Raw genomic sequence first — 16,591 nt, 5'->3', positions numbered from 1 at the left:
TAGTTGTTATGTAGTGTAATTGTTATTTCCTCGTAAGCATACTCATACTACGTCATCGTTGATTCTACTAATCTGTGACCATTTTGTTTCACGTACGTCTTTTCGTATATATTTTTGGTTTATATTACAAAGTTATCGTTCATGAACAATTTCGACTAATTTATTTTCTTAATGGATTACTTAATCGGGTTTTTGACTTTGAAATGTTAGATTATCAAAAAGATATTTAATTATCTTCTAATAAGATTATTAGATGACAAAATAATTAAAATATAGACCCTGAATTAAGAGGTTTTACATTAATTTAGAATATAAAATATTTGCGCTTAAACTAACACAGGAAAATGTTCGACAGCTTTTTTATTTTAGAAAAATGACCTTCATATTCAAATGGTACAATTTAAAAAAATAATTGTATGAACAAATATTTGCTCTGTGATTATTTATTGTTTTAACCGACTTCAAAGAAAACATGTGTCATAAGGAGGAAGGAAGGAACTTACCGTATTGTAAATAAAGACTTGCGGTACATTCGGTCCATTGCAGTTGAGCGTGAGTCTAGTGGTATCGTCATTGATAACACCGTCATTGTAAAGGCATAATTCTCCGTCTGGCCTTCGTAAGTCACAGGTGAAACAGTTCAAGCTGTTACTGGTTATGCTGTAGATGTGCTGCTCTGTGGCATCGCGTTCTTTTGTGGCTAGGTACCAGCTGGAAAAACATGAAGGTGAAGATGAGATCTCATGTTTATGGGTGTAGTCTTAAATTCCATTTTTGAAAAAAGAGGGGTCCTTTTTAATGGCATTATTTTTTTTTATTAAAACCCTCCTTATAACTCTACATGACCAAAGTAAACAAAGATGATTACTTTACAAGTAAGAGTTCATAGTAATACTGAGGAAAACTTGTTATGAGATGGTAGCTCATAAGCTTAAGAAAAAAAAACCTTTGTGTTTGTACTCATGTACACGCGTTTGTAGTTATACTTCTTTGGCGTGACAAGATAAATATCCTTTTACAAGTTTTATCTTTCGTCTTATTCTACGTATGTAGAAAAAACTAAGATGTTCACTATACCTAACTTCACGGTGTCGGTTATTTGTAACGGTGCGCGCGTCGAAAAATTTACTCTCATCTTTTTTCCCTAACGCGCCAAAAGAAGTATAACTTCAAAAATCAGTTTATATCTATAAACCTCATATCATATCATCATATAAAAAGAAAGGTATATTGTATATATGGGAAAGAGACAAAGTGTGTATCATTTAAAATACATACATGACGTCACTAGGGGTCCATTTCAGGATCTTGACAACTGTGTGAGCGGTATTTGAGCGACCAGAAAGGGTCCATAGAGCAGTGGGTGTGGCACCCTGCGACACTTGCACTACTTGCTTATAAAGCACGTTGTTTACTGCCTGAAATTTTTTATAAAATATTTAGAAAACTTGTGAAAAATATATCCTAAAATTACTTAAAAGGAGAATATGGCCGGAATCAATCGCAATAACGAGCCTTCTGGCAATGTAAGTTTCCTTGGGCGGTATAATCACTTAACATCTGGTAAGTCTCGCGCCCATTTGCCCTCAGTTAAGTTAAAAAAAATAGGTCACCAAAAACCGGTAGTAATTGCAACGAATCGTGTATTTATAGATACTGAAAATTACGACTGAAATTCTGATTATACAATTAGTTAGGTAGCCTGTCTCCCCCCCCACGAAAGAAGCTTCTTTATCATTATATCGTATACTTTTCCCAACCTCTTTTCCCTACTAGCCTCTGCCCATTGGCGTCACAAAATGTACTGGATTTCTTATTAATTATACAAATTCTATTAAAGTACTTACATATGGTAAAATAGTAATAAAAGCAGTTCCTTGTTCGTTGAAAATCAAAGGTATGTTGTCAATCCATCCATTGACTTCAGTGTAACTGTAGATCTGTAAATTCCAGATCAGCCAAATTGTGTTATAAAAAAATGTTTAGTAAGGAATATAAGATACAGGTATCACTTATTCCACGTCATTAAATTTGTACAGACATCCCTAGGCAAAGAAATCAGAGGGTGTAGGCCGAGAGAAAAGTTAGAAGAAGAGTACATTACAGTGCCTAAATAAAAATCACGAGCCGATTACGACGAAATTACCGTCGTAAAGGGCGATTTAGAGCAGTGTTGGCCTAGTGGCTCCAGCGTGCGACTCTCATCCCTGAGGTCGTTGGTTCGATCTCCGGCTGTGCACCAATGGATTTTATTTCTATGTGCGAATTTAACATTAGCACGAACGGAGAAGGAAAACTTCGTGAGGAAACCGGCATGCCTTAGACCCAAAAAGTCAACGGCGTGCGTCAGGCACAGAAGGCTGAAAACCTACTTGCCTATCGCATTAACAAATGATCATGAAACAGATACAGAAATCTGAGGCCCAGACCTAAAATGGTTGTAGCGCCATTGATTATTATTATTATTATTAAAGGGCGATTTAGAAATAATGCAATAACTAATCCAAGTACAAAATGCTTAAATATTGCCAATGTAATAATTATTTAATTATGTAGTAATAATTTATTTTATTCAAATAAAAATGAATTACAAAACATGTTGCTAAGCGAAAAACTCGAAGATGGCTGGACCAATTCGAGTTTTTTTATTCCTTGAACTCTGAGCAAGGTTTTTATGAAGACAATAGGAAAACAAATACTTATTGAAAAATTTAGTTTTAATTAATCGGGAAAGCGAAGAGGCTTATAGCGAGAGGGGTAGCTAGCAAAATGTTCTGTGTGTTGGTATTCACCTTTTCTAATAATGTCACTTTAAGGCGAAACGAACATTTATTCACAAGGATTTTAATGTGTGTACGTCGTAAACGGTTTGCTTACTTAAACTTACTGAATTATAAAGGCAATCCTACTTCTTGATACGACAAGATCGAGACGTTTAAAGAAAACTAAACCATTTAAGGAATCTGACATTATCTTAGTTTAAGCTATGTATTGCAGAATATTAAGTCAGTATAATATTACATTTACAGCTATATTTGTATAGCTAGATTGCTTCACATACCACTAACGAAATTTCTGTACAATCTAAAAAATATGGCTACATTTCAATAAACCCTTTATTAGTTTTACTTTGAAGCGATTTTCGCTTTCGTAATATGATATGGATTAGAGAATGTACTAGTTTAAAAATCTCCTGCATAAAAAGCTAGTCCTAAGGTCAGCACGTTTTTAGAGCTGATATTCGGTAGTGGGTTGCTTCAAATTAAAAAAAAAGCGTTGTTAAGCGCAACAGGTATAAATCGGGGTTATTAAACGAATACGTATTTTCAAGTAAGTACAATTAAAACTAAAATATGTAGATGAAAGTGTAATATTTTGTGTAAAATTTATGTTCTCTGTAATGTATTTTAAAAAACACAGTATCTACTATAGAAAAAATGTCTTATATGTGATGTGGTGCAAATAAATAGATAGCAATTTATATTACAGTACCTATACTAAAAATTTGTTACTCACCCTTTGGCAAACTGCAGTACCTTGAGTGCATAATTCGACCACGAATTGTGTTTGAACGCGATTAGTCCACATCACACCTATCGTGTTTGCGTTCACGAATGTCACAGTCTTTAAAATTGGCCTGCAATGTTATTAATAATATTTACAAATAAACTTAAAATATAAGTCTGTGAAATCATCTGCAATAAATTTGGTTACGAGATTCAATTAATTTACTGAAGACCCATTTGAGGAGGCATGATCAAAATCGAAATTTACATTTACTACCAGATCTAAACGGCGTAGAACGGACGAGAAGAACTGGCAATAAATGCTCCGTCACTCTTAGCTCACAAACATTTGCTTGATAGCCTAGATTACAATCACAAGCTTGTAAGTGTTACCCTGCACTTCGTGCTCCTTTATATAGCTTTGGTACGGTCTTCTGCCTTTACAGTGCACTCGAGCCTCTCTAAGTACTGTATTGCCGTAGTTTTTATTATTAAAAACTCAAGCAATCGCCGTTGAGGATCCGCCTTGCACCAACTTACGCCGACGCCGAAGCAGAGAAAGCGCTGCGCCTAGTCCGGCCTCCCACCAGCGGGTCTCACCGGAGGATGCGCATGTGCGGACCGAGCTGAGGTGTTCAGGCTGTGCCTGGCAGACTCCGGCTCCAGCTATGGAGCGAAAACCGCGTCGCGATGCGTCCGGCCCGCGTGCCAACGTACGCTCCCGCTCTCGCGGTCGAGCCGCGTTACCGCCGCCGCCGTCGTCGTCGTCGCCGCAAACAAGTTCGTCGCGCAACCGGTCCTTGAGTGGCTCTCGCTCGCGTAGCGATCGAGCCCCGGGACCCGGAGACGAAAAACCGGGCGAAAAAGTCGTTTTTAGTAAACAGCTCTCGTCGCGGTATACTGCCGTTCGACACCCTGTCGAACCGGCCCCCCACAACCCCGCCCCCGCAGTGTTTACTACAGCGGACTTTTCAGACAATTCCACACCAATTCACGCAGACCCCGAGGTCACTGGTGACTCGCGCCCGGCTGGCGCTCGAGCCCCCCTCGCGGTACACAGTGAAAGTGGCAGTGAAAGTGCAGTTTTTATCGAACAAAGTGGTGGTGAACAGTCGCAGCTCTCGTCGCGGTATACGGACGACGAGAGTACCTATGCGACTACCCCGCACCGACCTCACCCCTCGACATCGATGGCGCCACCGGACTTAGCTACGCACCGAATAGAAACTGTAAGTACCGGTGTTGATATTCATCGTGCCGAGGGCGATAGCCACGCTCATGGGCACGACCCCGAAGAGCTGTTGGCCTATTTAGAAGGCGACCTGCGGCCATCGCAGCCCGTCTCACCTCGCGCCGGCTATGAGTTGGATGCGCTTTTTGTTGCGCAAACAATCATAGGCCGGTTCGCTACAGACGGGCTCGCACGCGCTATGTGCGAGTACCTAGCGCAGACCCGCAGGCGCCTTCTAAGTGAAGGCCTAATGACTTCGCCACTCTCGAGTGACGAACATGTCGCGCTTGCCGAGGCAAGACGCGTACAATTACGCCGCCCGCCGCCGCGCGACTCCGATGAGGACGCCGCCGGGTCGGCACCCAAGCGTGTCTGTGCGCAGACCACGCCACCTGGTGTCAAGTTTATGACACCAATCACACAAGTGCAACCGGCGCCGCTCTCGCAGCGAGACCCGCGCCGCCGGCGCCTGACGGACATGCCCACGGACACGGCGCCTACCGTGGCGCCCCCCGCACCCCCCGCGCCCCGCGCGGCCCTTGCGACGGCTCTTCCGACGCCGCAAGATGCGGCGAACAATAATACGGATAATGCAGCGGCCTCTTACGCCGCAACGACCGCCTCGCCGGCAGTAGCCCGCCGGCCCCCCCTTGCACCCCTGCCCCCCGCGCCTCCAAAGCCCAAGTATCCGCCGTTTGTCATCGAGTCTCTCCCTGACTGGACAACGCACGTCAGGGAGATGAAGCGGCGGCTTGGGCGCACAATCAATGCGCGCGCATTCGGGCAGGGGTTAAAAATCTTACCCCAAGATGAGGAGGAGTACCGTTTGGTGCAGCGGTACCTAGGGGAGTTAGAGAGTAGCGGCGTCAAAGTCGTCTACTTCTCATACTCCCTACCAGCAGAGCGGCAGCTGAAGGTGGCGCTACGAGGCATTCCGGCGGACACGGAGCCCGAGGCCATCTTGTCGGAGCTGCGCGACTTAGGGTTCGAGCCGGAGCACGCTCAGCCTATACGTGCCAGAAGGGGCAGGCCGGGGTGCATCTTTTTAATTATCCTGCGCCGCACCCCCGACCTCACCCCCGCTATATACAACATAAAGGAGCTGTTGTGTATACCGGGGGTCACCATTGAATCTTGGCGGGGCAAAAGGGGCCCCGCTCAGTGCCACCGCTGCCAAGGATTTAGGCACTCCTCGCACCAATGCCACCGGGCCTTAGCCTGTGTGCGGTGCGGGGAGGAACACCACTCCGCCGACTGCCCCCTACCAAAGGGGGCCACGCCGAAATGCGCCAACTGCAAGGGGGCGCATACGGCTAACCACAGCACGTGTCCGGTGCTGAAGGAGGAGGCGCGCAATAAGCGCGCAGGCACGGTGGCGCACACCGCAGGGGGCAAGGGTGCCGCGGACGCGCGCGGTGCGCATGATGCGCGCGGTGCGCGCGGTACGCGTGGCGCTCGCGCTGCGGGACCCGCGGCGCCGCGTTCAAAGGGAGGAGAGCCGCGCACGCATGCGCAGGCTGAACGGCGCGCCCATGAGCAGCGCGCCGCGCACCCGCAGGATGCGGAATTAATTTCGTACCCTGCGGAGCCTCCCAGAGGTCAACGCAGGCGTCCCCGAGGTAGAAGAGGCCGGGGGGGGTTACAACCCCCCGCCCCCCCGCGCGCGGAAAATTCCGCGCACTTCGCAGAGGGCCCCAGTAGGGCCGCTCCTGACTCCGCTCCAGCCGCTGGAGCCTCCAGGACCGCCGGACAGCGCGCCGCACGCCCCCGCAGTGGGGGCCCTCTGAGGGGCCAGATGTGGCCAGCGAGGCGGCGATTGCTGAGGCGGTCGACAGGGCGGTCAACTCATTGTTGAGCGCCCTCTACCCGACTCCGCCTGCCCCGACCCATGGAGGACGCCGGCCGCGCAGTCGAGGCGTAAGACACATACATAACCAACAACAATGATCTTACGCCTCCTACACTGGAACGCCGAGGGCCTTAGGGGGAAAGGCCCCTACCTGCGCAACATCCTGCGTACACACAACGTAGATGTTGCGCTCATTTCAGAGACACACCTGCGCCCCACCGACCGCCTGAGTGCTGCGGGCTACTTCGTCTACCGCGAAGAGCATCAGGCGATCAACGGGGCGCCCATGCGCGGCCTGGCAGTGCTGGTTAGAAGGAGTATTCCTCACCGCGCTATCCAGGCCGTCAACCTGACTGGCATCCTGACGCTGGGGGTAGAGCTGGAACTGGGCGGTCAGCCCACAGACGTGTTGGCCGCCTACGCTCCCCCCGGCGCAAATTTCATTGAAGCCGAGCTGGAGGCAGCTCTCAGCGCGAAGCCGACGATCATCGCGGGTGACTGGAATGCCAAACACATCAACTGGCATTCCCAAGTCACGAACGCGCGAGGTCGTCGCCTCCTGCACCACGCCGAAGAGCGCGGCTACCTGGTGTGCGGACCTGACTCCGCCACCCACTTTCCTAGGATAGCCGCCCACAGGCCGGACACCATCGATCTGGTGGTGCACAACCGGCCTGACCTCCACCTAGCGCAGGAGGTCCTGATGGACGAATACCAGTCGGACCACCAGCCGGTGCTGTGCCTCATCGCGGGGGCTCCATCCCCGCCCGCACGCACCCGGAAGGTCACCGACTGGAACACCTTTGAGTCCATCATGGAAGACACCCCTGCGCCCGGCCCACCGAATTCGACAGGCGCCGTTGACGACATGGCGGAGTCCATGACGCGGCAACTCCAGGCAGCTCTGGCGGCAGCGACCTCAACGCGCACGCCGGAGATCACCTGCCAGGACCTTGCACCCTATGTGCAAAGGCTGATTCAGCGCAAGCGCGCGCTCAGGAGGCAATGGCAGCGCAACCGCTGCCCCGCGCTCAAAACGCAGCTGAATCGCCTCGCCGAACTTGTCAAGGCCGAGCTGGCCTCACACGAACGGCGCACATGGGAGCGCACACTGGGAGAGGCAACCACAGAGCCCACTCGCCTCTACCAACTTTGCCGCCGTCTCTACAGGACTCCAGAGCCGAAGCGTCCCCTTCGCGACAGCAACGGCGCCATCACTTACGATGACACAGATCGGGCCGAAATATTCGCCGAACACCTCCAGCGTCAGTTCTCGCCGAACCCCGCGACGTCCCCTACGCGCGTGGCAGAGGTGGTGAACGCTGTCGAGGCGTGGTTGACGTGCCCGATCTCTACCGACGAAGCCCAGATCTTCTTCTCGCCGTCACAAGTGCGGAAGAGGATCTCAAGACTGCGACCCAGGAAGGCGCCGGGACCGGATGGCATCACCCACGAGGCGCTGCGCCATCTGCCCATGAGGTGGATAGTTGCGCTGTCGCGCCTCTTCACGGGTATCCTCCGGTACACGCACTTCCCTAGATCATGGAAAGAGGGCAAGGTGATCCTAATATCGAAGCCCGGGAAGGACTCTTCCCGACCCGAGAGCTATCGACCCATCACCTTGCTCTCGACGCAGTCGAAACTGTTCGAGTGGCTGTTGCTGCAGAGGATCGAACAATACCTGCAGCCGAGGCCCGAACAGTTCGGCTTCCGCGGCGAGCACAGCACGACGCTGCAGCTGACGAGGGTGCTCTTCACTGCAGCCTCGGCCCTCAACAAAAAGGAGGGGGCCGCCGCCGTTATGCTGGACATGGCGAAGGCCTTTGACCGTGTCTGGCACGACGGCCTCGTGCTGAAGCTCATCGAGTCTCCACTGCCCCGCCGAATGGTCGCCGTGCTCCGCGCCTTTTTTACCGAGCGCACGTTCTTCGTTGCGACGGGAGAGGCCGCGTCGAGACCGCGACCCATCACGGCGGGCGTCCCGCAAGGTAGCGTGTTATCGCCCTTGCTCTACACCACGTACACCGACGACGTTCCGTGCCCCGAGGGGTGCACACTCGCCCTCTACGCCGACGACACGGCGTACGTGGCGTCATCGCTGAGGGCCTCGCACGCTGCCCAAAAACTCCAACGCGCTCTGGACCTCCTGCCAGAGTGGCTGGACAAGTGGAGACTCGCCGCCAACCCGGACAAGACTCAGGCCATTGTCTTCGGCCGGGGTAGGTTGCCACCACCCCTACGCTTCCTGGATCGAGACGTGCCGTGGAAGACGCCGGTCACCTATCTAGGGGTCACCATAGACCGGGGTCTGACCATGACGCCCCACATCTCCAGGGCTGTGGGGAGAGCCAAGTGGGCGGCGCATACGCTTCGCCCACTGATCACAGGCAACCTACCTCTCCGCACCAAGCTCGCGCTACATAAATTGTATGTGCGCCCTCACCTCACGTACGCGGCACCGGCGTGGTTCTCCTATGCCAAGGAGACCAACCGCCGAAGACTGCGCACCGTACAAAACACCGTCTTACGGTGCGCTGTACATGCACCACGCTACGTGAGGAACGCCACCATAGCGCGAGACTTGCGGATGGAGTCGATCGACGAGTTCGTCGCACGGCTCGCGATGAGGATGTTTGATCGAGCAGACGCCTCTCAACATCCTCACCTCCATAACATCGCGCCGTGGCACTCCAGGCCGCCCGACCAATACAAGTACCCGCGTGAGCTCTTCTCCGCGGGTTCCGACGACACCAGGGCAGCAAACGCGGCTTCGACCGCTGGTCGCCTCGCTGGGCCTCCCCCGGGTCAACCGGGGCTCCCACCCGGCGGTGCTTGACCGCGAGCCGCGCAAGCTGCCCGATACCACCACTCATCATCACGACACCAGGGCCAAGTCGAGACTACTCCTTGGCCTTCTCCTCATCACCCGGACTTGACACTCCGGACACGACCCCATCGGCTGCGCGCAGCGGGTAGAGACTGAGTCTCCCCGCGCGCCTGCAGCCCTCACCAAGGGCTATATGCCCGCCCCCGTACCGCCCTGTATCAGCAGGGCGCGAACATATACACCACTTGAAGGGGGCATACGCCCCGAACAAGACAAAACACCCCCCTCGCGAGTGAGGGTGCAACAATAACTACGAGATATAGCTTTGAAATATTTTTTTAGGTTCGGTATTCATAGATTCATAGAATTTTTTAAAGACGCATTTCAGAAAACTTTTTATAAATTTTCTGAAATGCGAATGCTTGGAATTAATTCATTAGCCTTACTCATTGGTGTTTATTTAACATAACGTAGGTTCAATCCCGTTGTAATTTTGCATTTCTGTGGCTGCAAGATTATTTTCAAGGAAATATTATTGTCAAATTATATGGCTTACTCAGTGAGATCAGAAGGCGCGGTGTAGACGGATTGGGTTCCATCTTCTAATAGCCTTAATGTTACTGACACGGTGGGGTTTATTGTACCAGACTGAAACAAACGAAATAAATAAAATATATTCTTAAGACTTGAATAAATTTTTATTTTATTAATATTTATTAACTCGCCACTCCAGTATTGTTTAGCTTTATCCCTGTAAATAAAATTTATTTATAGTTCTGCTCTTCCGCTATGTTAAATAAACCTCTAGCATAGCGCATTATAATTTTACCACCATAGAAATGACACTTTTAGACCAATTTTGGAAAACAATATTGCGTGCAGCAATTCCTTGGTCGGAGGTAACCGTGTTCTTATGTACAATTCGTAGAGCGAAATCGATTTATTATAATATTTAATTTCATTCTGCAGAACGCGAAAGCAATCTACAACCAGCTTCTAAGAGCTATCGAGATAGGCCTGAAGTGCGTTGACTGTGGTGTTACGAACACGTAACATCTCTTACAAATAGTTGATAATGCATTCTGTAAAGCTCTAAGGCAGTGATGGGCAAAATACGGCTTGCGAAAGTATTAATTTAAGTTAATCTTGCCCGAAGAGCATGGATAGTATGTGGCCCGTTATAATTACGTTTTGACAGTCGAGAAGAAAAAGGATATTCTACTTGTAATATTATTATAAAAACATTATAATATTATTATTTATACCTATATTATATACCTATATTTCTCTTGGCCTTCTTCTAGAATTTCTTAAACTTTGTGCCTGCCATTAAAAAACTTTGCCCACCATAGCTCTAAGGCAAAAATTAAAAGGCAGTCATGAGATTTAATTTTTATCCCACCGCCAAAAATTCATAATATTATATTAATTGGCTATATGTTTCAATTATTGATAACTGTATAATAAAATACAATATTTCGGTTGGACATAATCGGATCCCATTTATCGCACCGTTGGTTTTGTATCGAGGGCAGTAAGAAATCTTGTAGCATTTTATTGTATTAAATAATTATGTTTCGTTTGTATGTTGGTTGAAATATTGTAGCATTTATAGGGATTATCCTTATGAAATGTTATACATACTTATTTAAACTTACTTTGAAGAATAAATACTTATACCCCTTTATTCATTAAGACTTTATAAGTCCAATTGCCGTGCTTTTATTTAGAAGAGAGAAGAGATGAAATTAAGCATGGTTTATTTTTCATACTATTATTTTGAAATGTATACTATATATTAAGAAATATACACTTGTTTAAATTTATGTGGCTGGTATTAGGAGACTTTTGGAAGCGAAGCGGCTAATGTAAACTCATTTTCATGTAAACAATGTAAACTAACTTTAAACTTAGTTGACAGTTAACGCCAGAGACAATTAATATTACCGTAGTTCTACTTTCGTAAAGTACTTTACTTTGTCGTCTTAAATAATTTAACTGAAGTATTACTATTACAATTATTACACTTTTTAACTTCGGCTTATTAATTGCATTATTATTGTCTATACATTATTTAATGCTGTAAGACTTAAATATTGGGAAAAGCTGAGCGTATTTTATTTACACCTTTTCCTATTAAGAGAAGTTGCGAAGTACGAAACAAAGGTATGACGTATTTTGAGGAAAAGGTGTAGACTTGTGTTTACCGGAAATTTTTTAAAACAATTTAGATTTTTATTTAAAATGTAATACGTGACCAATGATATCGTTACATAAAAGAGAAAATAAACGAATATAGCTGTTTTGTTACGATAACAAAAATGTATACGGTGTAACTATGCTCTCGCTCTGTTGCTCCCTAGTTCGAGCAGTGTCCAGGTGAGACAGTGCAGGGGTACGCCAACAAATAATCGCTGGGCGACACAAACTGCCAGCGATACAATGCTCCCGTGTATGCAGAGAGGCCGGTCCAGACATGGACGAAAAAAAGAGGGTAGTGATAATCATGATGATGCTACGTTCTAAATTAAAAGTATGCAATAATACAGATAAAATATGAAAATCTTAAACAATCTAATCAAATTTAAAATTACCTTAGGATATCTTATTTCATGATGTCTTGTATATTGATGGTCAACGGAACCAGGAATTCCGAAGTTAGGTATTTTCATTATCCGTACATTGGTGTCATCGAATGTGGCATATGCTAGTATGTTGCTGTCTTTTGAAAACCAGATAGCGTTATTCGAGGCGAACACTTCCTCTGTGGATAATTTGAGTCTGTATTAAAAATTAGTTATATAACCGAAGAAATAATATACATATTGTATATTATTTCTATATTTACAGTTTCGTTTACATGTTTCCCGGAAATAAAGCCAATACAAAACTTTTGTATGCTTTCATATAAACAGCAGATATATTCTGTTTCTCTTTTTTTATGCTTTAAGAATGCGCTTTTTGCCTCTATATACTCTATGGAGTCCGAAGTTTATTAGTATTAGTTTTAGATAAGCATGTGTTCTCTCAAGCCCATTGAATGAAAATTCCGCATTCGCAGCGGCATATTGAAATAGTCAACCGGCAATTGAGTTAGTCTTGCAGTCTACACATTACACGTAACATAACAGTTATCCAAAATTATTTAGTGAACGTTTAGATGTTTTCGTTTGACGTCGGTAACAGCCTCTTTGGGCGTCCACAGCGTGCATCGTCCGCGGGGAATATTTCGCCTCGTTTAGATTTAGACAACCATTTCTGTTGAGAAAATAGTTGTATTTTCCTGGTGCAGAGAGAGCAAATATAGAAATGAAAAAGGCCTTCAACAGTATGATTTCGCCCTAAAGCAATACTTAATTAACACACGAAATCCCTTTTTATAATTTTTATAAAGAGAATCAAAAGTTGTTTTTAGTATAAAATACTATCAAACCAATAGTACGACAGTTGTCAAATTAATACACTTTTTTAATACTAGTAGCGCGCTGCATACGATCATTTCAGCCTTTTATGTAATATTTTAAATAAAAATATATAACTTACCTTCATACACCCAATCAGGAACTCCATTATAAATAATGCCTTGTTTGCCATTCGTGGATATTTGTACAGGTTCGTTTGTTAAATTTGATTGGTAATACACATTATTTTCATATACAAAAGCGAATCCAGGACCTGAAGGTGCCCATCTAAAGTTTTGGAGTAGCGCATTCGCTTCAGTGACACCTGGTGGCGTGATTAGGAACTCGTCATCTGAACGTGTATCTTTTACTACGTACTGTGCATAAAAGCTATATCTATATTCCTAAAACAGACAAAAATCGTGAAAAATAATTCGCATTTTAATAACGTTTCTGGAGTAGTGTTTCTGAACGTGAGCCCCACGCCTCACAGGAGGGGAATTTGTTGTTAAGAAGCTATTCGAAAATTGAATTAATTTCAGCTTTTCGTTATGTTTTGAAAATTTACTTACTCTGTAAGAGATTTTTTTTAATATTAAATATTATGTCTGTTACATAAAGTCATAAGAATTTAGAAAGGCTAAAGTCCCCACTTTACAAAAAATAGGTTGGGAAACACTGTTTTAAAGGATTCTATGTGTGATAGAAACTAAACACTGGAACTCTTCCAATAGCCATAGAGATTGGTCCTTGCCCAACCCCATATACGGTTATGAAATTCTAGGCTGTAAATCAAAGAAAACCTCCCTGAAAAATAAGTCTAGCTTGCCAAATTTGTAGCCAACTTTCTTTTTCTTTATTTAGTAAATACTTAGAAAAATGCAGGGAGGCAGGAGCAGTGTTGGCCTAGTGGCTTCAGCGTGCGACTCTCATCTCATTTAACAATAGCTCCAACGGTGAAGGAAAACATCGTGAGGAAACCGGCTTGCCTTAGACCCAAAAGAATCGATGGCGTGTGTCAGGCACAGAAGGCTGATCACCTACATGCCTATTCGATATACAAATGACCATGAAACACATACAGAAATCTGAGGCCCAGACTTAATAAATTTGTAGCGCCATTGATTTATTTTACTTAGAAGAATACTCATTATTTCATTCGCTCACTCTTCTTAATTTTGTTTGTAATTAAAACTTTTTTTGCATTATTTATAGGTAATGAATGAAAACACATTCACTACTATTGAATGTGTTTCATGAAACCTTACTTATTGAAATCAATAAGGAATACTCTGTTGTGATCGGGAAGCTGGCAGAGCATTTTACAATAAAAGACAAATATTTTTTGGACTTAAACGTCCAGAACTCTTTCTAAAAACTATCAGAAACTATAGAACTATTGTGTGTGCTACTATTGACTCTATTGTTTTGTGCTCGGCTGGTAAGTGCTCTGCTTATTTCTTAGACACCAATAGTTTCGCTTAAAAACACTATATTCCGCAACGCTACGTACTCGTAATATACTTAGCATCGGGTTTGTTGTCGGTGTCTTCCGGTTCCGGTTCTATTGGAAGTTACAGAGTACTGATCCAAGATCTGTCCCTCGTATTTTTTTATATTTTGTAATTTAAGACTTGTAAGGTATTATTATAGTATTGTATAAATATAAATACATATTAATAGTGTCATAGTTACTGATCTGATTTCTCTTAAGAACAAGATAAAACAGTTACTACTAACTATATTTATAATAATTTGTAGATACATTAACTTGTGTAAAATTAAAAACTGTACTTACAGTTAATTCGTTAAAAGACAGTGCAATGTATCTTTGATCCGCTGACATTTCATTGAATTGATAAGAATTCAATAAATACTGGAAAAAATATGTTTATATAATAATTTTAAAAGGTTATATTTATAAATATATATAACACATACTATACTATATACGATAGTACTAAATATATTTATTACAGTGTAATCTCTAAATGGGCGTTTGCGCTTCAGACGTTTTAGAAAGTGCTTATATGGAAGGAAAATTATTTGGGAATTTTAAAAAGTATTAAGAAAAACATTTATACCTGTGACGTGTTCGATACAACTAATAAAGTATCGTCTTCGTCAACGTTATATTTAACTAAGTTTCCATAACTGTTACGGAATAATATTTCGCTACCTGTAAGAAAGATGAATTTTAGTTAACGAATTACACAGCCTTATAGTAGTAACTTATTTTTTATTATTATGCAATTTTATTTTATTAAGAAATTTCCTATGTTTGTTTTTTGTTTCATGTGTAATTTATTTTCATTGGTTATGCATTCTTGTCGATTGACAGGTGACTCCTGTTAGTACAGAATTGTGTTTGTAAATAAATAAAATAAATGTTGGATTTTAATTTCAATTTGCAGTTGCAGTCCGAAAGAATATTTAAATTGTTCAATAAACCCAAAGTATAGTCACAAACAATACAACAGTATTTAAAAAATGCATAAATTACCAGAAGTCCAAGTGCCGTTGAAGTTTACGGCGGAAAATTGACCGTTTAGTATCGCATCCAAATCTATATCCTGTGGAGGAGTTGGTGATGGTGGCGTTGGTGTTGTAAATGATGGTGTTGTACTATCCGTGGCATCAGGACCTGGTGATGGTGTTGGTGAAGGCGTAGTCACTGGTGTTGGGTCCTGTTTATACAAAGTATATAATTTAAACTAAAGATAGCGTACCGGTCTTTGATTTTAAAGGTACCTATTTTTGATGATGTGTTGGTTGATATAATCTAATGGCCTTTGACAAAATTGTCAAAGAGGACGTAAAATGAACTTCGTTTAAAACAAATGCTTTGATCACAGTTATTATATTGGTAGTCAATATTCATAGTTAAGACAGGACAACGTCTGTCGGGTCCGCTAGTTCTTAATATTTTTTTTCTTCCTAAATGACCGCTACATCCTAGCCTATCAGGCTTACAATATTTAAAGGTGTTTCAAATGTCAATATTTTTTTTTTCTTTTTTTTTAATTTTTACCATCTGCATCAGCCTCTTGGCTTTTATCAGATTTTATGTAAATTTTAACTCTTTTTTTTATCCCGCTGATCATGCAAATATTATAAGGACAACACTGTGGATTTTTGCCTCCTACGAAATTTTTCTCTAAGATAAGCTTCCGGCAAGTGTTAATTGCACTCATAAATCAAATTAAAATTATTCATTAAAATCCAGTGCATCCAGCCCACACTCAAGATTCGAAGGAACATCCTCGGATGCCAAACAATCACACAAAAGGCTGATCACAAAACAGATACAGATGATCTAAGGCCCAGACCTAATCGAATTTGAACCACTGTATATAACTCATAACACAGCTATTTATAGAATTAAATGTGGTTAAATAACCCTACCTGTGGTGTGCTGTTAGTATCGGAGCCTCCTACATCAGCGGCAAACACCACTATAAGTGTGACAACCACCGCGATTGCTGCCACCATCGCGATGAAGCCTATTCCATAAACAAGTTTCTTGGACTTCTTGGCGGCAACCAGGACCTATTATAAAGAAAATAGATAAAGTTTAATAAGATTTATCTGTGTTATATCACAATTTTTTAAACAAATGATTGGTTTGGGGATATTTATTTAAATTGAAGTGACGTCGAAGAAATTCACACCCAAATAAGATTACGATTATTGGTACCAACACATCAACGAGACAAAAGAGATGGCCTATTTATAAATGTTTCATTCCTTTTATATTAAGTTTACCTTTTGTTACAG

The 16,591-nt window shown here is 43.9% G+C and overlaps 1 protein-coding gene across 4 annotated transcripts in view; it reads right to left on the bottom strand.

Annotated features, from left to right (window-relative positions):
- LOC123710661 (venom dipeptidyl peptidase 4-like) overlaps window positions 1-16,591 on the bottom strand; it is a 39,431-nt gene that overhangs the window by 5,112 nt on the left and 17,728 nt on the right. For all 4 annotated transcript variants that reach the window (XM_045662702.1, XM_045662701.1, XM_045662700.1 and 1 more), the window contains 11 exons: window positions 16,220-16,363; window positions 15,318-15,501; window positions 14,899-14,993; window positions 14,613-14,690; window positions 12,957-13,218; window positions 12,008-12,177; window positions 9,970-10,061; window positions 3,517-3,637; window positions 1,848-1,940; window positions 1,279-1,418; window positions 504-711 (listed from right to left, as the gene is read on the bottom strand). In XM_045662702.1, coding sequence (XP_045518658.1) covers window positions 504-711; window positions 1,279-1,418; window positions 1,848-1,940; window positions 3,517-3,637; window positions 9,970-10,061; window positions 12,008-12,177; window positions 12,957-13,218; window positions 14,613-14,690; window positions 14,899-14,993; window positions 15,318-15,501; window positions 16,220-16,363 — 1,587 coding nt within the window. The remainder of the gene's footprint in view (window positions 1-503; window positions 712-1,278; window positions 1,419-1,847; window positions 1,941-3,516; window positions 3,638-9,969; window positions 10,062-12,007; window positions 12,178-12,956; window positions 13,219-14,612; window positions 14,691-14,898; window positions 14,994-15,317; window positions 15,502-16,219; window positions 16,364-16,591) is intronic.

This window comes from Pieris brassicae, chromosome 6 (assembly GCF_905147105.1).
Source record: "Pieris brassicae chromosome 6, ilPieBrab1.1, whole genome shotgun sequence".
NCBI lineage: Eukaryota > Metazoa > Arthropoda > Insecta > Lepidoptera > Pieridae > Pieris > Pieris brassicae.
The sequence above is the reverse complement of the archived record's forward strand: the minus strand, read 5'-3'. Positions and strand labels throughout refer to the sequence as shown.